The sequence below is a fragment of the Mytilus trossulus genome, chromosome 3 (genome assembly GCF_036588685.1).
Source record: "Mytilus trossulus isolate FHL-02 chromosome 3, PNRI_Mtr1.1.1.hap1, whole genome shotgun sequence".
Classification (NCBI taxonomy): domain Eukaryota; kingdom Metazoa; phylum Mollusca; class Bivalvia; order Mytilida; family Mytilidae; genus Mytilus; species Mytilus trossulus.
In genome coordinates, this window is record NC_086375.1 from 37,975,962 (window position 1) to 38,001,999 (window position 26,038).

General features: G+C 32.7%; 2 protein-coding genes across 4 annotated transcripts in view; one reads left to right on the top strand and one right to left on the bottom strand.

Annotated features, from left to right (window-relative positions):
* Positions 1-5,923: 5,923 nt before the first annotated feature.
* Positions 5,924-13,392, top strand: LOC134711409 (dentin sialophosphoprotein-like). Its single transcript, XM_063571970.1, has 8 exons — positions 5,924-6,024; positions 6,646-6,737; positions 7,438-7,651; positions 7,989-8,062; positions 9,576-10,197; positions 10,638-10,862; positions 11,085-12,263; positions 12,846-13,392. The coding sequence occupies exons 1-8, from the start codon at positions 5,994-5,996 to the stop codon at positions 13,388-13,390; spliced, it is 2,982 nt and encodes a 993-aa protein (XP_063428040.1). The 5' UTR covers positions 5,924-5,993; the 3' UTR covers positions 13,391-13,392.
* A 6,424-nt stretch (positions 13,393-19,816) lies between these two features.
* LOC134711410 (spermatogenesis-defective protein 39 homolog) overlaps positions 19,817-26,038 on the bottom strand; it is a 28,710-nt gene continuing 22,488 nt past the window's right edge. For all 3 annotated transcript variants that reach the window (XM_063571974.1, XM_063571972.1, XM_063571971.1), the window contains 7 exons: positions 24,888-25,022; positions 24,263-24,304; positions 23,935-24,024; positions 21,683-21,769; positions 21,197-21,286; positions 20,631-20,735; positions 19,817-20,082 (listed from right to left, as the gene is read on the bottom strand). In XM_063571974.1, coding sequence (XP_063428044.1) covers positions 20,062-20,082; positions 20,631-20,735; positions 21,197-21,286; positions 21,683-21,769; positions 23,935-24,024; positions 24,263-24,304; positions 24,888-25,022 — 570 coding nt within the window. In that variant the 3' untranslated portion in view covers positions 19,817-20,061. The remainder of the gene's footprint in view (positions 20,083-20,630; positions 20,736-21,196; positions 21,287-21,682; positions 21,770-23,934; positions 24,025-24,262; positions 24,305-24,887; positions 25,023-26,038) is intronic.

A 26,038-nucleotide genomic window follows, 5' to 3' on the forward strand; every position in this document is an offset into this window, starting at 1 on the left:
TGAAAAAAAAAACGTGGAAATAATACAGACAGACGAAGAGAGTGAATTTTTTAAACAGTTTATTGCTTGGCTTCCCAAAATGCATTTTGATTGGTCACAATTCAAAAATTTTTGATTCCAGAATTTTGACTAAGGCTTTACAAAATGATAATATCAGTTTTTGATTTTGAATTAAAAAAAAAAGGAATAAAAGAAATGCTGTATTTTGTTTACAACTGTTTTTCTTTTGGCTTTTTCTACAGTTTTTTTGCATGGCATTGCCAGTTTGTTTTCGGCTTTGGTACATTTCGTTTCCCCGTATTGTGCAGCAGCAAATGTTTCATGTATTTTCGGGTCGAAAATGTAATCAATGAATGTATATCGTCATTCGGGGAATTTTAAAGATACCTTTGATTGTTTCTAAAATTGAAATCGCGAATGAAAATGGGGAATGTGTCAAAGAAACAAAAAACCTACCACAGAGCAGACAACAGCCAAAGGCCACCAATGGGTTTTTAATGCAGCGAGAAACTCCCGCACCCGGAGGAGTCTTTCTGTTGGCCTCTAAACAAATATGTTACTAGTTCAGTGATAATGGACATCATACTAAACTTAAGAAATAATTCCTTCGTGTCATGCTCTATGCGCATTTTAACATGGTTAGGCATTATATTTGTCGATATTTTACACTGAGCGTTAGCGAGGTGTAAAATGTGGTCAAATATAATGCCTACCCATGTTAAAATGAGCATAGAGCATGACACGAAGGAATTATTTCGATTCTAATAGGACAAATACAGTATTTTTATTAGTCGAAGCGTTCGAAAATACCGTGAACATGTTTGGCTTTTCCCCGTTTCCTCCCCGAGGAGTCTGTGCATTACATTTCATATTTGATAAGTTTAAAAATTACGAACAGGGTAAATATATGTTGTTTTATTAAATATATAATAAAAATTTATGCTAGCTGCTTAAATGTATACATTTTAAAGGATCACGATGGAAATAACGTTAGTATACACAGTATGTTCGTGCGCATGTGTCATACATATTTTTTATGCTCATTAGAACACGGCTTTGTTTACAAAGCGTAATAAGGACGTCATATTATAATCCTCCGAATTATACACAAGAAACCAAAATTGAAAATCATACAATCTGTTTATTATTAAATGTTTATAACTTTTACAGACTCAACAATACCAGTCCATTGTTTAAAGATTTCTTTTTATCATTAAATGATTGCCTTAATTGTTGTTCATTGGCGTAAACCCCACACTGATAGAAGAAATAAGTTATACCTGACTAGGGTCTCCTGTAATCCGTAAAAAAATAAATATCGTTAACTAGTACTAGTTATATTTTTTTCAGACAGGATAATTATTTCACAGGCGCTATATAGCTCGCTTTTCAGAGAGGATAATTATTTCACAGGCGCTATATATAGACAATAATAGTGCATTGACTTGACATATCAACAATATAAGGATGAGGCTTAGAAACGGGGGAATGCGAGGCTGTGCCGAGCTATTTCCCCGTTTCGGGCCGAATCCTTATATCGTTGATATGTCAAGTCAATGCACTTTTATTGTCTTTATACTGCAATCTAAAACAACATTTTCAATGGTTGTTTAATGCGTTAAGGTTATTTATTTGATTTAAATATTGGGGAAAATCCCCTTTCCAAAGGCCTCATATCATGCTCGCGGAGAAATATACAACACAATGAAATGTACATATTTACCTGTTGAAACTTACACTCGATGGTGATCGAAATCGTTTGAGTATGGACTTTTAAAATATCAACCATAAGCATGAAGCATAATGTTTTATAGGTTGCAAACAAAAAGTATAAACAAATGAAATATGTTTTTCCAATAATTGCAAAAGAAACAAGGTTGAGTCGATCCACACATCGTTGTATGCATTGGAAACAAGAACAGGTTGAAGAGGTCGTATGAATAATTAAATATTATTTCGGCATTTTCTATTTAAATATTCATGAGGAAAAGTAATATCAGGTCATTGACTGTATATGACATAGAAATATACAGTCAACGCATTTTGACTGCTCAAATAAAACGAGTGCAGTATAAAGCTCGCTCTGCAGACAGGATAATTATTTTATAGTCACTATAGAGCATTAGTTTCAGAACAAATTTTAATCAAAGAGACACCTTGATGAAGCGGTCGTTGTCCTTATGTGACAATATTTCCATACTGGTAGACGACGATGATCTGCTGATGAAGACTTGACGTTGCGTAATCCTTTTCGGCGACGTTATATGCAATTTCTATCTTTTCCCGTCAGCAACACCCTTTCAACGACTGATATATAAAAAGGGTGTCCGTTGACCATAGGAAAAGTATATATAATATATCAATAGAAAGGAAAGTTCTATCATTAAAAAAAAATATAAAAAAATCGTAGGAATGGTTTGAACTGCAGATAAAATTAGGCTTGAAATTTCTTATTTTTAGCGTAAATTTGACGTTATGTCTATGAACTTCATGGTGTTTTTTCGATCATTTTTTAATGACTGAAACTATCAAAGAATTTCGGTTACCCACTAGATTTTTGTCAATTTTTCTGTTTATTCTTAAAGTTCTATGTGTATACACTTTCTTTTTTTTAAAAATCGGTGGACAACCCATTTACGTTACCTTTAACCATTAAAAAATAGATGTTTGTTGTCTATAATTATTATTTCATTGTTCCAGATAAGGGTGGATTGTTGGTTGCCCGCAAACTTTTTCAAAACTGTCACATTCAGTATGTGCCTGTCCCAAACCAGAAGACTGCTATTCAGTTGTGGTTGGTTATTGTTGTAGATTCTATATGCTTTTTTATTGCTTTGTTAATAAATTAGACCTTTAGATTTGTCGTTGGAATTGCTTTACAATTGTCTTATTGTGACCTTTTTATAGTTTTAAGTGCGATATTGGTAGTGTTTCGATTGTTGAATACCGAATAAGAGGCGTATTTAGGTGGTAGGGTCCCGGATCCCCCTTCTGAAGCTACATATCGAGTAAATGCTAGGGTGTTTTTTGCAAACAATGAAGCAACGTCATAGATCATTTCCAGGTCAACGTTGATTTCCGCCCAAGTCAGTTGCGAAAAATTCGTCATTGCGTACAGATTTCTAGCAACCCGTTCTGCGATCTTTTCTCGTTTATCGTTAAATATCGTATGACAAACTATCCAGTTGTGGATAAAAATCAATAATGGGTAAGTTACTATATATCTTTTATTTATTTACATGCATTATCTTGTCCGTTTCTTCTTAAGTTATACAATATTCCATCGACATCTGATATATATTTACAAACTGCTGATTGCTGAATACCCAATATGGTTTCATTTTCATTTCTTCATAAGGAACATTCAGAAAAAACAAAGGCTTGTGTCATAAAAACAAATTAAAAAAAAGTAATGCAATTAGCTTTTTAAAACTTATAAATTTCCGATGTATGAAAACTGTCCGACACTGTCCATTTCCAAAAGACCATTGCTTGAGCCTACGCCCTGCTAATATTTTCACGATACTAATGTTTTACTCATGAAAGCAGTATTTTTTTTAACTATTCAGTTTATTTTGTGTCTGTCTAGGAGTATTATCTTTGACAGATTTTGCAGTGATTAGTTTTTATTGTCGAGCCTGCAACTTTTGTTGCAGAAAGCTCGACATAGGGATAATGATCCGGCGGCGTTACCTAACTTTTTAAAAGATCTATATTTTAGATGGTGAAAGACCTGGATGCTTTTTACTTTGTATATATATGCCTCATGTTACGAAGTAATGTTGAATTTTCTCTTATTATAAGTAAAAGAATTATTATATTTGGTATGTGCGTACTGTCAGACAGTTTCCACTTGACCTCGACCTCTTTTCATGGATCAGTGAACAAGGCTCGGACTTCTCTTGAACTGAATTTTAATGTGCGTATTGTTATGCGTTTACTTTTCTACATTGGTTAGAGGTATAGGGGGAGGGTTGAGATCTCACAAACATGTTTAAGCCCGCCGCATTTTTGCGCCTGTCCCAAGTCAGGAGCCTCTGGCCTTTGTTAGTCTTGTAATATTTTAATTCTAGTTTCTTGTGTACAATTTGGAAATTAGTATGGCGTTCATTATCACTGAAGTAGTATATATTTGTTTAGGGGCCAGCTGAAGGACGCCTCCGGGTGCGGGAATTTCTCGCTACATTGAAGACCTGTTGGTGACCTTCTGCTGTTGTTTTTTTATTTGGTCGGGTTGTTGTCTCTTTGACACATTCCCCATTTTCATTCTCAATTTTATTAAGTTTTGGTCCATATCTCAGATACTATAAGCAATAGGGCTAGTATATTCGGTGTTTGGAAGGACTGTTAGGTGTACATGTCAAACTGTCAGGTGTCACCTGACCTTGATCTCATTTTCATGGTTCAGTGGTTATAGTTAAGTTATTGTGTTTGGTCTGTTTTTCTTATACTTTATGCAATAGTTCTACTATATTTGTTGTATGGAATGATTGTAAGGTGTACATTTCTAGCGGGCAGATGTCATCTGACATTGCCCTCATTTTCATAGTTGAGTGGTCAAGGTTAAGTTTTTGAGTTATGGTCTTTTTTATCTAATACTACCATGGGTATATGCCAAAGGTCAACTATATTTGGTGTATGGAAACATTTTATGATCTATATGTCAGTCGCCCAGGTTTTATTTGACCTCGACCTCATTTTTACGGTTCTTTGCTCAGTGTTAAGGTTTTGTGTTTTGGTCTATTTTTCTTAAACTATAAGTACAAGTATAAGTAATAGGTCAACTATATTTTTTGTATGGAAGCATTGTTAGCTGTACATGTCTGTCTGACATGGTTAATCTGACCTTGACCTCGTTTTCATGGTTCATTGGTCTTTGTTTAGTTATCTTGGTTAAAGTTAAGTTTATGTGACAGTTTTCAATATAACTTTATACTTAGGACTATCAACATAATATCAATGATTAGTAAAGAAGGGGAGACATTTCAGTATGTGCACTCTTGTTACATGTATGAAAAGAATAGTTTTATGTCAATTGCTATCGCCAGCAAATTATGTTATTTCAAGTTAAATTTGAATTCATCCGATTTGGTATAGAAACACACAAGAATAAGGCAAGTAGTGAAGAATGAGTGAGCTACTTTTTCAAGTGATTTTTATAGTTCGTTCTTATATGTTGTACTGTTATCCACTGTCCCAGGTTAGGGAAGGGTTGGGATCCCGTTAACATGTTTAACCCCGCCACATTATTTATGTATGTGCCTGTCCCAAGTCAGGAGCCTGTAATTCAGTGGTCGTTTGTTTATGTGTTACATATTTGTTTTCGTTCATTTTTTTTTACTTAAATAAGGCCGTTAGTTTTCTCGTTTGAATTGTTTTACATTGTCTAATCGGGGCCTTTTATAGCTGACTATGCGGTATGGGCTTTGCTCATTGTTGAAGGCCGTACGGTGACCTATAGTTGTTAATGTTTGTGTCATTTTGGTCTTTTGTGGATAGTTGTCTCATTGGCAATCATACCACATCTTCTTTTTATATATTCGGACTTCACATAATTGGATATAGTTTGAATTGAATAACCATGTATTTCCCGTTTTCGTTAAATAAAAAATGTTGTGGTTTAAAAAATAGGATAGTATTGATCCTTTTTTTTATTGGAATGTTTTTTTTTTCAATAGATATATAATACTCCTTCTTAGTCTAATTGTTGAAACAACTTCTTTACTACAAAATAAATAATTATTTGCTGGGAAAGTATGTGCCATTTGTGTCCTAAACTGTGATGATGTAAACAGAATAGTTAACATTACACACCGACACTTATTATCATTCAATATTTTTTGGCAAGTTTTTGAGGGGTTTGAGACAACAACTATATTGCCTCCCCAACTCTCTCAACAAACACAGCAGGTCTGTTCGATTTCCAATATATATTACATCCTCTTTCAGATATTCATGAGCATTGCAAACTATCTGGATATCTAACTGATATCATGAAAATCACCGGTCCTATGACACCAAAACGTAAGTATGCTCTCAAAACACGTATAGCTAAATACTAAGCGGATAGCTTGAAATAACAAGTTGGAGTTCACATGTTTTATCCCGGATAGAATTTTATGCGATTGTCATTCAAGTGAGAGGTATAGCTAGCTATAAGGTTTAATCCACCATTTTCTATAAAAGGAAATGCCTGTACCAAATCAAAAATATGGAAGTTATTTTCAATTCGTTTAATGTGTTTTAGCTTTGATTTTGTGTTTTGATAAGTGACTTTCCGGGTTTTTTTATGTTACCATACTTTTATTACATGTACTTATATTTAGATATCTTAAATACTGAAGAGAAAACTCATTCATCCTCTTAATGATACTCTCGACTTGCAACTTATAGAATACGGAAAATTACTTTATAAAAAAGAAGATTAGATGGAATACTGTGCTTTTTGTTTAAAATCTTGTGGAGATAGATCTTCAACGATTAACTCAGCAGTAAAAACATTTCGTTTTATTTTATACTTCATTGCAATCAATTGAATACACATGTATTACTTAACCTTTTCATGGTGCATCTTTAATTGATGACAATATTAAAAAAAAAACCAAGTATAACTTTAGAACAATGTTTTATGTTTCTTTATTACAGAACTGAACATGTTTCAAGTTCTCGTCAGGGACCAGGAGTTTAAGCAAAAGATTGAAGATGCCAGAAGAATTGCACAAGAATGCTTAAAGCTGGTAAGTTTTGATTTGATGAACGAAATAAAGGCAACAGTAGTATACCAGTGTTCAAAATTATAAATCATCAATCGATTGAGAGAAAACAAATCCAGGTTACAAACTCAAACCGAGGGAAACACATCAACTATTAGAGAGAAACAAATGAAAAACAGGGACACTAAAGTGTAGCGAATACAAACGCCAACATATATAGAAACGAACTATTTGATAGCAACTGCAATATTCTTGACCTTGTTCATGACTTTTCAACATTAAGTTAAACCTTGTGAAATGGCTTTATAACAATGTAAAAAAATATATAATACTGTCCATGCAGTATACAGTTTATGTTTTATCTTCTAAACCATTATAGTTTGAAATGCGTCCAAATCTTTAATTTCTAATTTTTAAAATTATAAAAATGCTTATTATTCATTTTTCATATCTCTTGGTAATGCTTAAGCCTTAATGAATAATGAACAAGTATATCTTTCAGTATTTAAGATGAGCGGTACATGGATAATAAAAAAAATCCTATATATGACAGTAATTCGTTTGTCGAAGCATTGTTTTATGAGAATCGGATATGCATCAGGAACATAAATGCAACAGACACACTTTATGTGACATAAAACATATATAAAATGAATATTGAACATACATCAATGCGGTCATTGTATTTTAACTCAGTTTTTCAATACTTTTCCTCATTTTCCAGGATTTCAAAGACTACCGTTCAAAGAATAGCTTGAAGTCAGATAGGAAATACGAATCCACCAACGAGTCAGGTGGAGACAAGTTGAGAGCAACAGAAAATAAAGAAACACAAACTGTCCATACTGTCGATGCCTCTGTACAGACAGAAAATGAGAAAACAGTCAGCACCGACAAGTTGACAACATTGATGTTAGATGCATTAGCTAATGTACCAGGTACTATTATACAATATATATAACTTAACTTATTTCGTGTTTTTTTTTACTTTGATTTTTTTATTGCCGTTGTTGTTTGTTTTCTGAGATTGTGTAATAGTAATACTGATTATTTTCTTTATTTCATGATTTCAAAAACTAAAATCCCAATTCCAAAGGAGACTGAGATTGTGCCGTTTTTTAAAAATAAACCATTTGGTTTGCATAAGTAAACTTTTTGTAGCGCATTTTCTTTTGTCAAATACGGCAGTCGGTTTGTTTCTTGTTGAGGTATTTCAAGATATTTTTTTTATGTATTTAGCAAAAAAAAAACCGTTTTATTCCTTTTAATTTTTAGATCATGCAGTTGGTTATATAAAGGATTTTCTACAATTATCTCTGAAAGGAATAATCAATATTCATAGCACAAAGGTAAGATTTTGTTATACATATTAAAAAATAAGGACACCAAACAATATAAAAGATGAGTAAATTGTTAAGGAGTAGAATAGAAAAAGTAAAATATCAAAAATACCAAACTCTGGGGAAATTCATAACGGAAACTCCGTAATCAAATGGCAACACCAAAAGCTCAAACACACCAAACGACTGGCAGAAGTACTGTTGAGACATCGAACAAAAGAAACATATCACAACTGGAAGCACTAGTAGAAGAGTCTTAAATAGAAAGCAGTTAGTACTAAAATAAAGGCAACATAGGTATACCGCTGTTCGCAGTTGAGAAAAAACAAAAACAAATCCGGGTTACAAACTAAAACTGAGGGAAACACATCAACTATAAGAGGAGAACAACGACACCACAAAAAGGCTAAAATGTAACTAACACAGAAACACATTCTAGACTCTGTAATCGTGGCAAAATAGGAAGGAAAAGGGTTGTGATTTAAAAACATGTTGGCAACTATTCTCCTACATTTAAATTTCTAAACCCGTACTGCATTGCAATTTCTACCGCTTTAGTTATTGATGTCAAAATAAGACTTAACATACTTCTTTGGTCGTACCTTTGATTAGAGTATATGATCACATGAAGAGATCGTATGAAGCCTTTATACAGACCTCAACAACAACAAAATAAAAAAATAAAGCAGAATCTGCTATACATATAGGCGACAATACAATAGTATACCGGTGTTCAGAAGTCATAAATTGATTTACAGAAATAAATCAACAGAGTAAAAAGGAGGAGCAACGGGATTATCCGCAACCGACGCCAATTTTCTTTTTAATTAGACGTACCGTTTAGTACTAGAAAAAAAGGTCCATAATTTGAGATTAAATGTTGGAAGATGTGGTGTGAGTGCCAATGAGATAACTATCCATCCAAATAACAATTTATAAAAGTTGGCACTCACACCACATCTTCCAACATCTATATCTCAAATTATGGACCTTTTTTTCTAGTACAAAACGGTACGTCTAATTAAAAAGACAATTGGCGTTGGTGTGGACTAAGGCGACAATACAATAGTATACCGGTGTTCAGAAGTCATAAATTGATTTACAGAAATAAATCCATGTCCCATACTTAAACCGAGAGATACACCAACAGAGCAAAAAGGAGGAGCAACGGTGTACAATTCTAATCAAACTTGGGTAGCTTGAAGTAGATATATACTGTTATGTTTATTTAGGGAAAAGGGGGGCGAAAAGAGGAACTTTTAAACTTGTGTAAACGATATTGCCGTACAAAAATTGTCCATGAAATTCTGTGTATACTTAAATATTTCTTGAAACTGTGTTTTGTGGAAAAGTCTTTATATAGACTTTGTGACATCCAAAATTACATACAAAAATGTAGAAAAAATTTAAAACAACGTTTTGTTTTAAACTTAATAAAATGCTAGCATAATTTTTTTTGCGTTTGATTGGCATATATCCAACAACTCATTTAATTCATACAAATCTGTTGGTTGCATTTTAGACAAATCTGAATGACCAGCCATGTCAAAGATGCATTAGCAATGTATTCAGTAAACCAAACTATGACAACATTGATTTTGAAACGCGGATGGAACCAGTAGCTGCTAACATAATTGATGTTTGTACAAATCAAATGGAGAACATCGCACGAAACATCTTCGAAGAAATGATGTACGACCATTTCGACCATACTCATGAGTGGAACGAAAACCAGTTAGCCACGCCAATGCCACCAAGTACCAAATATTACGCACCAGGAAGCAACGTTTATGTGCCTAACTCTCAAAGAAGTGACTTTAATCCCACATGCATGTCACATCCTTCAGAATTTTCCTATTATACTACCATTGATGCCGTTCCATACAACTGGGCAGCCAATGCCCCAGACCAATATTCTGATTTGGCAGACGATGAGTATTTTAGAGAAAATCTGATAGTTCCCAAATTAGACCTTTCTTTTATGAATGAAAATCATCCTGTTAATTCTGACACAGAAAGTTCTATGTTGTCGCTCAGCACCTGCGAGTCAGAAGGTGCCTTCAAGAACTGGCTTAAAAGGAACGAAATGTATGAATCAGAAGACACAAGCAGTGCATCCTTGTCTATTTGTAACGTTCCAAGAGGTAAGAATAGTTCCAATGATAATGACGGTGTTTAAATGTGAAATGTAAAATGTGCCCTAAGGCTTATATTAATTATTCTAATTCTTCCTTGTCCTATACTATTTAATAGTATAAAAAGTTAGAGTGCGAAAACTAAAAGTATTCGGACGACGACGACGACACCAACGTGATAGCAATATACGACGAAATTTTTTTCAAAATTTGCGGTCGTATAAAAAATGATTTCTAATTTTACAATTATTTTCTGTCTTTAATTGATACTCGACTCGAAAGACACTATATAACAGTTTCTTGTTTTGCAAACAATTTTTCTTAGCTATTAAAAGACGAACACTTTTCAGTACTGTAACTTATCTCAATCAGTTTTTATCATGTTTTTTTTTCTCTGTTCGTGGTAATGATTTTTTTCCAGTAAGTATAGCTTGTTTATTATTTTTCAGAAGATACATTAAATGTAAAAGAACAGGCTGTTGTCAAACGAAGAATACTTGAAAGAGTAAATAAAAATATGATGCCAGACGACGAATCAGAAATTGATGAGATTTTTACCGAAAACGATAACTATAAGCAAGAAGAAACAAGAAGAAGTGACGTATCCATGGGTTTTATTAAGGCGGACATCGACTTAACATCAGCAGAAGTGAATGATTTTACAAAACCAAAAGGTAATTACATCGATATTTTAAAAAAATAATGCTTGTCCCCCCCCCCCCCCCCCTCATGTGAATACAAAATGATACATGTCATATACTAGTAGTTACTTTTTAAAGTTTAAAAAAATAAAAATATATTTACCATTTGAAAGAAGTACAAAAAAAAATCACAAAGTTAACTTTACCCTTTTTTTTAGAAATTCCCCGTGAAAAAATATTAATTATATTTTGCAGAGTCCCAAGATGTCCTTCAAGTTACTGAAACAAAAGATGAAGCACCAGAAGCAGGTATGGCAGGACATCAAGGTCATGATATTGAACCTGTTGACGAAAGACGGGTAATCAAAGCGGCTAAATGGGTTCTGGCTGTTGACACTTTCATGCAACAACAAAAAGAACAGAAAGAAAGCAATGAATTATGCAGGATCGAACACACGAGATATTTTGACTTAGGGTCAAGTCGTTCAAGTATGTCAAGCAGTACCAATATCGAACCCCCACCAATGATTACATCGGACACTTTCCAGGACAAACGAGACAGTTTAGGTACTATAATAGGAATTGCGGAATGCATCGAAGGTCAGCTAAATTCGGACACTTCTCAGGACAAAAGTGACAATTTAGGTACTAGCATAAGAGATAAGGAATGCTATGAAGAGCAGCTAAAATCGGACACTCCTCAGGACAAAAAAGACAATTTAGGTACTAGCATAAAAGATAATGAAGAGCAGCTAAAATTATCAGATACCATAGAAGACCATAAACAAATGAAAGAAATAGTTAACCAGAAAAGTAACATCTTGTCTAACAGTGATTGTGTCAGTTTAGATTCTTTGGATATAGACATAGCATCTATCTTGGGGAGTGATTTTGGTAAAGGCGAGGGAGATACCGTGTCTTTTAATGAAGCACCAAAACCTGTCGAACCAGTGGAAAAACCTTTATTTAGAAAACCACCTTTGCCACCCAATGCATATAAGAAACTACAAGCTTTTCTCAGAGAAAGGGCTAAACAAAAAGATATTGAGGATAGTGAAAGCGAAGAATCCACTGAAAGCACCAATAATGTAACCAATGCATATTTGAAACTACATGCTATTCTCAGAGAAAGGGCTAAACAAAAAGATATTGAGGATAGTGTAAGCGAAGAATCGACTGAAAGCACCAATAATGTAACTTCAAATAGAAAAAGAAGATGCGATGATGAATACAGTGATGATGAAACAGATAGCTCCACTTCAGACACAGATTGTACTGATAATTATTCTTATGAATCAGACTTTAGTGAAGAAACTTATGAGAGTGACAGTTTCTGTGGTAATGGTGAACCAGATAATGGAAACAACGAAATGAATGATATCACAAAGGACAGTAACATACAGCAAGGTTTAATAACACATGAAAACGTAAAAGGTTGGTTTACATATAACATATGGTTTTGGCTCTTTGGTTGGGTTATTGTTTGTTTAACCCATTCCCCAAAACTCAATCCCAGCCTTGCCTTTGTGATTTGGATCCTAGTGGTACAATTTCAGAAAGATCCATACACTAACACCAAATCCCAAAACTGTTGGAACCCCAACCTTCCTTTTGTGATTTCAAACCTTGTATTTAAATTTCATAGAGATCCATTCACTTAAACTAAAATTATTTGTCCAGAAACCAAGTGTCTTCGACAACGCGGACGACGACCAATACCGGTTTACGACCGCAAAATATGTTTGCTTGCGGTTGCATAATAAGACACAATATAGAAAACTAAAGCTTAGCAACACAATCCACATCAGGTGCTCCGGAAAGGTGACAGGATCTGCTCCACATGCGGCATTTACCGTTAAAATGAATATATTGTTCTTGGTACAGTAATCATTGAGATAATTTCTCACAAAAAAAATTAAAAGCATCTCATTGCATTAATGCATGAAACAAATTCTGAAGAAAAGCTTAACTAAAAGTGTCATATTTAAAACACATTTATTTCATTTGTTGTTTCAGGAAGCAAAGAAAGTTTGCAGGATATATACACACAGAAAGATTTTTCAACTCCCAAAGGTGATCTTTCCCCGGAGAATGAATATTCAGAAAAATTATCTGCCTCCCTGAAATTTGAAATTAAAAACAATGCAAATAAGCATGACATAAAAGAATCAAGCATGCAAATGCCAATAGAACAGTATAAACAGGCTTCCACTACAGAATCTCAATTTATTAGCAACATTGGGGGTGATGGAAACCCGGAGTTGTATGTCAAGAAAGAAAATTCGTTCAAACTGACTAAATACAAGAACGACAACGAACGTTGTACAGGCTTTACCGAACCGAGCACAACCAACCTGGTTGATATGGTAGCAAATGAAACTGAAATATCCAAATTCTCAAAAAGTCACAATAACACTGAAAGTGTTGACCAAAAAGTGTCATCAAACATGGATGTATCAAACACACCAATATCAACTAAAAGTCAGAGTGACAATGGTACGAGTGGATTGTCTGTAAGGCAAAGACGAATTGGACATAATAATCTTTTGAGAAAAAAATGAAGGTATGTTCTTTCCGAAATAGTCAATAGTTATCAAAGTTACCAGGGTTATAATTTAAATCGCCAGACGCCCGTTTTGTCTACATCAGACTCATCAGTGACACCCAGATCAAATAGTAATACAGCCAAACAAGTACAAAGTTAAAGAGCATTGATGACCACAGGCACTCGTCTAAGAAAAAACAAATCCTATATATCTTTACAAAGATATATAGGGTGAGGGAAATGGGGACGAGTGCCTGTGTTGATGACCCAAAATTTCAAAAAGTTGTGCCAAAAACAGCGAAGGTAATCTATTTCTGTGATAAGAAAATCCTTAGATTTTGAAAAGTTTTGTAACAGGAAATTTATAAAATAAAAATGACATATAGATTGATATTCATGTCAACATTCAACATAATTAAAAGATTATAATAAAAAAAATATGGTTTTAACCAACAAAAATCACAATGAACAATAAAAAAAAGATCGTTCAGTTAACAGCTAATCAAAACTTCGTCAATATTCTGTCAGGAAGGTTAACATCTTAAGCAATATAATCGTATTAGTCAATTTATACGAATTCAAAATCAAATCTTCTGTATAGAGATTATTTAATTTACGAGTTTTTCTCTTTCAAAGACAATACAAATCACGGAACATATTGATAAAATTAATCATGATATGTAATAGTATAAGCATAAAGTTTCTGACAATGCATGAAAATCAAACAAAATGCCAGTTTGTTTATCAAACACAAATATATAGTTGTGCAGACAATCTAAGAAGGACAAAATAAACTATATAATTCTATGTTGAAACACACAAAACCAAACTTTAAACTGAAAGCATTTCGGGCATTTACGTGATATTTGAATTCAGATCAGAATTAATCATTTAAGAATATCATCATTTTCTTTTCTATTTTATTTTTGCAACATTAATAATTTACAGATGAAAACAAAAAGAAAATGCTGATTCAACGGAAAAACAAACATCAATTTGATAAACCAGAAGCACAAGAAGCAGAAAAATACCAAAATTGTTACTGGCAGTGATGGTGTATCAACTGAGAGTTCTGCTTCATGGGCACCATGGCAAAAACATGAGATGGATCACAACATTTTATATGGCATATGCTTGTATGTCTTATGATACTGTAAGCCATTTGAGAGCATCCTGTTCTATACTCGGTAGTTTACTTGATTAACACTAAAATACAGTATATGACTCCTGGAGTTCCCCTACATTGGTATTACCCCCCCCCCCCCCCCACCCCCCTAAATTACTTTGTCAGGTATGGTCCTCAGAATGTATGTATTGTAGATCCCTTGTATTCGAGTGTTACTGAGCTACTATTGTTACAAATGGCTTCCCATAGTTTTTATGTTTGAACGTCATCCAGTATCTATTATTTCCATTAGTGCAAACGCATGTACTTTTAAATGTATCCAAGTTTGATAAAATAAAGTGACCTTTTTTCTGCAAACAGTTTTATTTGTTGAACTGCTGCAGAATATATTGTAATATAAAACATTTTTAATTTATTTTATTCAATGTTTACATAAAAAAGAAGATGTGGTATGATTGCCAAGGAGACAACTGTCCACAAGAGCCCAAAATGACACAGACATTTTACAACTATAGGTCACCCTACGGCCTTCAACAATGAGCAAATCCCATACTGCATAGTTAGCTATAAAAGGCCCTTATATGATAACGAGAAACAATTCAAAAGAGAAAACAAACAGCCTTACTTATATAAAAAAAAATGAACGAAAAACAAATATGTAACACATAAAACAATGACAACCCCTGATTTACAGGCTCCTGACTTGGGACAGGCACATACATAATTAATGTCGTCTATATTGTTTATTTTTTAATTAAGACATTTTTAAAAAAAATCCCCAAAGTGTTGTCCATCCTTGGACTAAAGAAATATCATTTTACTGTAGATTTAAACAAAAGTTCTGATTCAGGATAACTTAATAAAATTATATTGTATTTAATGATATGCAAGGAGGAAACAAGTATTAGCATTATTTTTTTGTGTTTATGTACATATTGTTATATAAAAAAAATCGTGATTCATTTTATTAAATTTTTGTCGATATTGTCGGTTTTTTTGTAATAAAAAGATGTTATAAACTTTTTTCAAGAGCGTTATTTATCCTTGGACTAACAAAGTATCAGTAAAGTATTAACTCAACGAAATAACTTATTCAAACATGCATCAAGATGCTTGTTTTCAGGAGTTGGAAATGGATATACACATAATGTAGGTCAGCGTTAAACCTTTAACAATGAACACAACCAATACATTATTGTAAGCTATTGTAGGCCTCCACATGACAAAGACGACGTGAAACAATTCAAATGAGAAAAATTAACGGATTGATGATAAAACAATGAAGGAAAAAAAATATGACAAATAAAAACCATCGAATTGCAAGATCCTGACTAGGACAGATATGCAAATAATTGCATTAATACACAAAAAAGAAATAATATGTCTGAATATAAAATCTATGAATGATACTGATTACATACATATGCACACATATGACACAAATAGTAAGTTTAATTTGCAAGAAAGTAAAGAAAGGGAAATGTTCAAATGGTAAAATTTATGAGAGTAAATTTTTGTATTTTATCCTAACTGTATAATGCATGTGTTTGTTAAATTTTATATTTCCTTTTTTGTGCTTCTTTGTTATATGTGTTTTGTTCTGATTTAGATTGTGACATTGTAATGATGGATGTATCCCTATATTGACAATTTAACCTATTTTGTCTGTTTTTTCATGCATCATTATAAATATAATGGAATTTTATGCGACTATCATACAAGTGAGAGGTTTGAAGCTATAAAACCAGGTTCAATCCACCATTTTCTACATTTGAGAATGCCTGTAACAAGTCAGGAATATGACATTTGTTATCCATTCATTTGATGTGTTTTATCATTTGATTTTGTCATTTGATTAGGGACTTTCCTTTTTGAATTTTCCTAGTTCAGTTTTTTTTTGTTATTTCAAATTTTGCTAAACCAAGGAAAACTAAAAAGTGTCTGTGGGAGAGCCTGTTGTGAATTGACCCAAGTCTGGACAAAAATGATACCACTTCAAATCTGGCTTGACTAAATTAGAGCATAAAATCTGAAGGGCAGTCGAAATCCTTGGTGTAAAAGACATGGTCATATCCGACATATCCCTACAAATACAATAAACTAGACTCTGAAACCATTCAGAGGGGTTGCCTGAAGAAAGCTCCTTAAAAATCATAGCATTTCCTTATGTGCTACCAACACTGTCATTATCTGAAGAAGCACATTGGTCTTCCAGAAAGTCAGCTTCTTGGCTTCTGGATGCCAAGGAAACAGAATCATCTTTCACCAGGTGTCTTAGCGGTCTAGGACAGTCCTGAGTTTTTTTCATTTGAAAAATAATATACACAAATAGACATTAATATAAAAGAATTGCATTTTATTTTTCATTTTTAACAATGCAAAATATAATATTTTCATAGATATTGTCTTCATAAAAATGCTTAACAATAGGAATTGAATTCATTTACATTGTAGTCAACTTACAACCACTATTTACATATCATAAATATTTGACTACTAACAATACAGCACCAGTTACTGCTTCTGTTTGGTATGTCTGTCTACTTTGGGTTGAATAAGACAAAATATTTAGCAAACATGGTAAATATGTTTCATGATTCATTGCTGTTTACAATGTTTGATTGAAGATTCAAGGGATATTTGACCTTAATTATTAAATTACCCGGTATATTTAGATATATAAATGTGATATGATCATGAATTTTGTTTACATCTGGACTTTGTAGTGTTTATCACCACTTTTAACACTCTTTGCTCTATCATGGCAAACAGATTATCTTGGAGGAGGAGGCTGTAAAGCCTAAATATCACCATTGACCTTGGGCAGGAAATTGGCAACCCTCGTCAATTAAGATCATAGTCAAACACAGACAAGCAGGATTCAAACTCACAAAGTTCACTTATTCAGACTGCACTTTCATTGGGCCAGGTTATTAATGTTCTCACATAGCAACAATATTATAATGACTCATTATTCTAGTTAACCAGACTTTGCAGTACAAGAATCAAAGAGCTGAAAGCTCTGAAGAAAAATGACGCCACTGTCTCTAATATTGGGATAGTTTTTATGCAAGTCTTGATTTTCACATACCGTAATAAGTTTAACAATGCAACATGTATCGTGAGCATATAATTGATATTCGTATATGTGTGTGTGTGTGAAGTGAAGGTGACAACTGGCTGGTTTTTTAAGACAAATGAATAGGTCAAGACTAGCTGAATTGTACAAATAAATACCGTAGAAAGGCTTGTATATTTCTCACTGGTACATAGTCTGAATCTGGGTCCGTTCGCTTCCATTCACGTTTGCGCCCACTCATTTTCACCCCTTTCACTTTCACACCCTACATGTTCGCACCCAATCTTAATTGGTTTTGTGTTTAATAACTCTGTAAGCAAGTGTTTTCTTATAAGTATAATTGTTGTCATTGTCTCAAAATAAAGTGAGACAGCAATTTTTTTTTGTGTTGAATAAATCTTAATCATGTTTTGGATAAGGTATTGCTAAAAATAATAATAATCCTTTCTAAATAAAGTAGTATTTTGTCAACGTTTTATTTTGTGTTGAATAACTCTTAATCATGTTTTGGTTAGTGTATTGCTATAACTTGTTTCATTGACTTGTTTCAAAATGAAGTGAGATTCTGACTATAGTTGTTTGTTTCTGCGTGTTGAATAAATTTAATCATGTTTTGGTTATATTAGTGGATTGCTATATTTTGGTTTCTATGTTTTATTGTTTCGTTGTTTCAGATCAATGGGACCAAGCTGTTAAAAACAATTATCTTTTGTGTTACTTCCTTTAAAATCTTCAATGTTTTGCTCATACCAAGCTATAAATACATTCAGTATTTACACCAAAGCAATTTAAAACAACAACCATGATTTTCCAATTATTCAACTTGAATTTGAATTAAAATTGGGCGCGAATGAGTAGAGTGTGAATGTGCGAACGTGTAGGGTGCAAAAATGTATTGGGCACAAACAGACCTGATACCACAAAGTCTGAACCCCCTTCTCCCACAAAATATTAAGTAAATAATCTTTTTGTTACTGCTATCAAAGGTCTAATGAAACTCAGATAGTTTCAAACATTTGTCAAAGAATTCTAGTTTGAAATTCTAATTGACTTGTTTTTACAATTACACAAATTGTCTAATTGTTAAAACAACAGCTTTGGTAAGGGCTTCGTTGTTTACCTTTATACACTACATATTCACTTTCGTTTCATGGTTTACCAAAATACACAACAACATATTCACTATGTACTTGGTAACAGTAATTAATTAATTGAATAGAAAATATTATAACAAATATTATTGGATGCCGAATTGACGTCAAATAGGTGCCGATTTGACTAGATGCCAATTTAACCAGGTGCCGACTTGACTTGTACGTTTCAATTCCTCTGCGATCGTTTGCGGTATTTTCTTGAGAAAACCTATTTTCCATCATCAAAGAGAAGAAGAAACTGCTTTAAAATGATTCTGGAACGCTTCATGATTGTTAAAATAAGTTTAATTCACTCAAAAACAATTTTAAAACTTGCGATTAAACAGGAAGTTTCCAAAGCACGTGTAAAAGAAGAAATTAACCGGTGAGAGTGGAAATCCGTATATGACAGATATCCCTATAGTACGACTTTGAAAGTAAAACAGTTCAATCCTTTTGTAAAACAATCTTTAATATACCTATCACATTAATGTTTGAAGGGTCTTAAGCTTATTCAAACCATATAAGTCGGTATGAAACACCAAAACGGAATGAACAATAACCGATTACGTTTTGTAGTTTACAAATTCTAAAACTGGTTCCCGTCAAATTACAACAATTTGTTCGAGTGTAGTGGAATACAAGCAAAAACCAGTGTAAACTGGGTCCTGGCTGATTTAATACTACACAATGATGCATAATGATAACACAAGCAGATTCCAGTTTGTATGGAAAATAGGAAATACGAAACCAAGCGCGGTAGGCAGAGAAATGTAATGAAGTTCAGGTCGGCAGTTATGGAACAATGACTGCGTCATTTTCCAAAAACAAAGGATATAGGGTATCCATCTATGACACAAAATCAGTTCATGATCAGCCAAAAAAATATGCAAACAAAAAGCAAAGGAACAGTGCTTTTATTGATGTTCTTCATCTCAGTCACAGTGAGGCCTGCATGTTTCACCTAGAAACACCAAAGCTCTAATGACTTTTTACTATGCTTTGGATACACAACATACACTGTAACAGGCAGATCTTAACATAAACATTGGGCTAAATGATGGTAATTATTCAATCCCACAAACAACAACAAAAAAATTCTAGTAAAATTTTTGACAGCTTTACTTCATAATAATATCGCCAGGATTTTTATGAAGGTTAACATTTACAGTAAACAGGTAAGGTAAGATTTACAAAATTCATTTGTTTACAGTATTCTAATAAAATGTCATTTTAATCATTGTTTTTATCTTATGGTCTTCACATGAATGAAGTCTCTTGGAATGTAAGTTTACATAAAATAATCTTTATTGCACAATATATCACAGTCAATATCACTTTTCATGCCATCAATTCTTCCATTTTATACTCTGTAAATAAAAAGAAAAATCCTTTGAAAATCTGATATCTGTTGACAAGAAAGTAGCAACTGCTGTCCAATAAAACTAGCAAAGTTCGTTGACAAAATAAAATGTTAAAAAAACTGTTAAAAAAACTATACGTTTACTCTATTTATAATTGCCATTTCATTGTTGTTATACAATGGTATGTCCTTTAGGAAACATGAGACTTTACATTGATAATTAAAGCTTGTGTTACATAAAGAAATATTGATCTTTAAACCTGTTCATCAAGTTATTTGACAGAGGCGGATTTAAGGTAGGAGGGAGATCCCCCTTTTTAAGCTACATATATGTTTTTTTAATGTATACACTTTTTACAAAGAACACTTCTAACATCCCTTGGTGGGCCCCCTTATTACAATCCTTGATCCAATGTATAATCTGACTTGTTAACTGTATCAAATTGCATGCTGAAATTGTAAATAGAATAAGTTTGAGCAAAATCTTTGTTCCCTTACAATGAATAGAAAAATTAATATTTTGTAGAAGTTATTTGGTGTGTTACAAAAACTTACAGAATTATTAAGAGCTGCAGCAGCACTTCTTGCCTCTATTGTTCCTGGCTGTAATTTTCTTCCATAAAACTCTAATTGTGCACGATCTTTCATGGATGCTAGTGTCTAAAATAAAATATCATTGTCAGGAGGGGTAGTCTTTGCAGGTAATTGCATACCAGATTTTTGACTAGAAACTATTAAGGGGATCAGACATTTATTATTATTTTTGGGTTTCAATGGCTCTCCATACATTTAGAGGTCAACTAAATGTAATGTATTTCGACATTGATATGTTCCCACATCCCAAGACTGTTAATTGCAATTTTTTTTACATTGAAGGTAGTTCAGGTTTCTTTTTATAAGAATCCCTTCTGGTCATATGTTGCAAAATTAATTTTGTAGTTAAAAAATAATTTACCAATTATATTTCAATTTACAACATAAACATCTAAAATTTGAAATTTACAGATTGAGCAATAAAAACCTATAAGTGTCTCTAAAAGTGTATTCAAAATTCTATCTTGTAATCTTGTATATTCATCAAGTTAAAAAATAAATAATGATTTATTTGTTAAGTTACTTACCTCAATAACGACATTATGACATTTAAATTTTTTAGCCAGTTCTAATCTTTTCTCTGTATTATCAATCAACTTCAAATATTTTGTAAGAACCTGTAAGAAGAAATGGCTAAATGTTACATTATGCAAATTTTTATCATTGAGTAATCTATAGGCACATTATGCAGGCATTGAGAGTATCTACAAAGGGATTTGAAACCCACTTACTTACATCAGCCCTTCTGCAACAAAACTTAATTCTTTTGAATTGTAAATGAAATGAATAATGAAACTCTATGGCATGAATGTACTATTTTTTAAAAAGACAATTATTATTTTTAGCCATCCAAATTAGCTAATTCATCACATTATCAAAATTTTTAAAATTTTTAAATCTGTGAATTAACTTCACAAATAATCTTTCAGACAAAATTCAGATGCTCTTTCCTTTTTACATAACTTCTTAATTGCTGCAATGGATGAATAAGTAATGATAGCTAAGTACTTTACCTCTAATGGAGGATTACACTGGTTGAGTATCTGACACACCCGGTCAAAACCAATCACAGCTCGTGCTTTAGTACCACCAAACCAACCCTATAATAATCATGATATTACTAACAAAGCATGAAAAAGCAGAAGTTCATAAAATAAAATAAAAAATTTAGTATTACCTTTAATAATAATATATATCATTTCCGAATTCTGTAGATTCATTTATTCTGTGGATTGCTGAAAACTTGCACTTTTGAGTATATTTGTTTTCATGGATTTGCCTATCTCTGTATACAATTTCTATTGAAAATATGTTATTCATTGAACATCTGAATTTCCATAAATTAAAACAAAGCAATCTGAAGAATGTACCTTACAAAAATTTTATGGGTAAATGTAACTTGCATACTCCTTTAACTTATCTTATATCAAAGTTCTCATATGATGGCATTGTAAACCCTTTCATTAACCTCATAGTCATGAAATATTATTCATAATTACCTTTTTACTATTATAACAGTTCAATTATTATTAAGAGCATACCAAATGGTCCGAGACCACCATTGTCGTCCCTTGATTATTGTTGTTCACAAATATAGTCCCTAGTGTCAGGGTTTTAGCTAGGATTTTGAGGGCTTTAGTCACTTTTGCGCCTGATAAAAATCAGCCTTATTTTTTTATAAAGCAAGGGATCTAGGATGTTTATCAAACTACCTATACATATATGTCAAAGTCCTTCAAGGACTAGTCTAGGATCTTTGAAGACTTTAGGATTGCTAATGTAGGCAGTTATTTGCAATATTGAATGAATTGACTGATGTGATGCTAAGATATGAAGATAAGAACAGGGATCTGGTAATATGGTCAAAACTTCACTTCAGTTATTTTCAGGGCACACCCCTTATCAACAAAAGTTGGGTGCCTTTATTTTTAACCACTGCACAAATGAACTTGTAACGACTTTTTCACTTCACAATCATTTATATCCTTGAAAATACGTTTTAACATCTATTTGGAATCAATTTCTTTAATATTGGATAGAAGGATCTGCATCTATACTTAATGGGACAATTCTAATGACTGTAGACTGTAGATCACGTTTACTTTCGATTCTTAAACGAAATGAAATGAAAACGGGAAGTGACAATTGAATAATAATTTTAGAATAAAACCGGATTCATCTACGAACTTTTACGCATGCGCAATGCATTGAACAGGAAGCACCTGTTTGCAAGTGAAAATATTTAAGTTTTGAATAAAGTTCATTCTTTTTAATCGAAGTTGTCGAAAGTTTTTGATGAATATATTTATATAAAGTATGACGGAAATACGTTGAAATGACGAAACTACGACAAGCAAACTGCAAATTATAATCCTAAGGGAAATATTGAAATTAAAATAAAGTTGAAATGTCCGGGAAGTTTATCAATTTTGTTCAAATGACGAAAATACGACTGAACTGTGAGAAATGATTAAAATGAAATGCTGACTGACTGATTTAACTTAAATAGATTATTATGATGGTCATTTATGAGGTTTTATAATGATAATTAAGGGATTAGTGACCCATCTGATTGGCGATTATAAGCGGATTACTTGTCATCACAACTTTTAACACCTTTGGTAAACGTTAATTACCTGAGGGCCATAAACTTGTCAGAATCATAAAGACAGGTAGAATTCAAGTAATTTGATGTGTAAATACTTTTACACTTTCCAAATTTAAGTGACGAAATTGATATGAAATATTTTCGTCATTTCGAAAACCTTTTCGTAAAATACGAAAGTGACGAGCGCTAGCAAAATCACTGCCTAGTGTTGACAGTGGGTTTACTTGCCATTAATTTTTATACCCCTTCCAAATTTATTTCTCCATGTTCAATGCCTCAAATTGCAAGTAGGGGGATGAAATTACACTGTAAAAAAATTTGGGTCCAGAATTTTAAAGGAACGTAGTGATTTGGTCCAGCTGATAAAAGGTTGAAAATGAGCACTTCCGATGCTGTCAAAAGATTTCAAGACGCCCCAAACATAAAATTGTCCATATTTTGAGTTAGAGGCGATGAAGTTTTCTATAAATTTGATATAATTTGTCCCAAAAGTAGTACAACACACTGTAAAAGTTTCTTTGAGAAAGCGCAGGTGGGATTTTTTTTATTTTCATTTATGTTCTAAAAGAAATGCACTACGAATTAATTGTGTTCTCGGACCAAATGGTAAACTTTTATGGTAATCAGTACATAGATTTATGTTAAGAGTTTAATTACCTTAGTTGTAAGTAATTCGTCTACACTATTCCACTGTTTTAACCTAGCTCTGGCAGATAAAGCCGTCCATACAAATTGTTTATCTGTCAACTAAAATAAAACTATTTGGTTTGAATTTTGACCAATAAATATTAAAAAGGTTAATAGAGTGTTGAGATGTATAGGAAAGCTGACCATGCAACATTTACAACAATGCAACCGCTAGTTATTAGTTTTATAAGGGGTCATATATCAAAATAATTTAAAAACTTTGTTTCAAACTTTAAAATTCTTAAGAAATAGGGAAAATAAAATCTTTCCTTTTATACTAATAGGAAAGCTGTCTTACCTGGTGTTGTTTTCTAATTGCTTCTGGACATGCCAAATGATTCTGAAAGACACAAAAATATTTGTTTCATCAAGCAAAAAACTCAAACAATTTCTTCGAAGAAACCTGACTGTACTTACAAACACTCATTTCAAGAAACGATTGATCTTATATAATTTAAAAATTACTCAAATTCTGAATAAATTCATAGTCATCATGGACACTTTTATTTTTATAGTACAATGTTATGATCATTTTTTGTAATTTGTGTAAAACTTTTTTTGGTGGGAATTCAAATTCATCGGTTTTAAGATTTACTCATCTGGAATCTACTAAAACATTTACTCCTTGTACTTTTGGTCGCATGTTCTCATATCTTTATAAAGGTAAATAATCAATTACTCCTACATGGTTTATTTTTTGCAAAGATTTTCCAGATTTAAGGTGTGAAGTTTTATACTGGAAGCTTTCTTTCTTTTATTTATACCTTCTTCTGAACGTCAGCTCAATATCCTGAACATGAGGGATTTTTTTTCACAATTATATTCTAAATGCAAAATGAGCCAAAATCAGCTGCTAACATTTTTTTATCTAAAGTTTCCAATGTATTATTAAAACAATACAAATTAATTTGGCTGTCACTTACCTCCCCTTCTGAGGAATGATAAAAACAACAATAGTAAAGTGTGGTAACAGCTGACATGTTAAGTATAGAAGCTTTACGTGGATATTGCTTAAACATCATTACTGTTCCACTTAATTCTGCTTTCCTATCAGAATCCTGAAATGTAAACCATAAATAAGATGCTTTGTGAGATATTGCTCACTGACCCATACTCTTAAATCAACTCAAAACAGTGCATAATCAAAGCGCGAAAGCGCTGTAAAGGCAGTTAATTACAGGTTGTGTGTATTTCTAGTCCAGTTATATCATTATCTTCCATAGAACAGAGGTGGTATGTAGAATTTAAGATTTAGAGTTCTTTTGTACCTTAGTTCACCTATATCTATAGTCTACTGTTTACAGTATATTTTCTGTTCCTCGCCATGAAATGCATTTTTAGCCATGGCCTTGTCAGTTTGCTTTAAATTTATGAGTTTGACTGTCCCTTTGGTGACTTTCGTCCCTCTTCTTTAGACATCTAAGAACTTTTCCTTTTCAATATAAATAGACTATTTTTAATTATTGATTGTATAGGCATATTCTATGACTCCCATAAAAAATAGTTCACAAAGATTGACTAGTCTCTGTACTGTGTGTATAGCAAGAACATCAAGTAACATAATGGTAAATGTACATAGTAACATGTCAACTTTTTTGATGACCATACCTGCCAACTGTCAGTATTTGCAGAGTATTTCCCCCATCGAGCTTGAGGCTCCCAAATGGAAATTTTGTAAGAGCAATTTTGTCGACTATTTAAAGAAAACAATTTATTCAACAATGGCTATAAGCTTGTTAATGCAAGAAGAAGCCAAAAACCACATTAGAATATATTTGAAGGGAATCCATGACAATCGCCCCATTAGCAAATAGCCCCACTTTTTCACTAACTCGCCCCACTTTAAAAAAAAACCTGCCCCAACCTGGATTACCAAATCCCCCCACTTGTGAACTGTGTTAAATCCCTTAAATATTACTCCTGCCAACTCGCCCCACCTAATAGAAAACGATACTATCTAGATAAATATATTATTAACCAGGAAGAATTTAGTAATGCCAACTCGCCCCACTTATGTAAAAAGTTGTTCTCCCGTTGTATCATGTGTATATAAGTTAAATTCTGTTAATATTAC

Coding starts and splice junctions, on each gene's coding strand:
- LOC134711409 (XM_063571970.1), top strand. CDS start 5,994: ATGAAAATCACCGGTCCTATGACACCAAAAC. Junction 7,652..7,988: donor TGCATTAGCTAATGTACCAG/GTACTATTATAC, acceptor TTTAATTTTTAG/ATCATGCAGTTGGTTATATA. Junction 8,063..9,575: donor TCAATATTCATAGCACAAAG/GTAAGATTTTGT, acceptor GTTGCATTTTAG/ACAAATCTGAATGACCAGCC.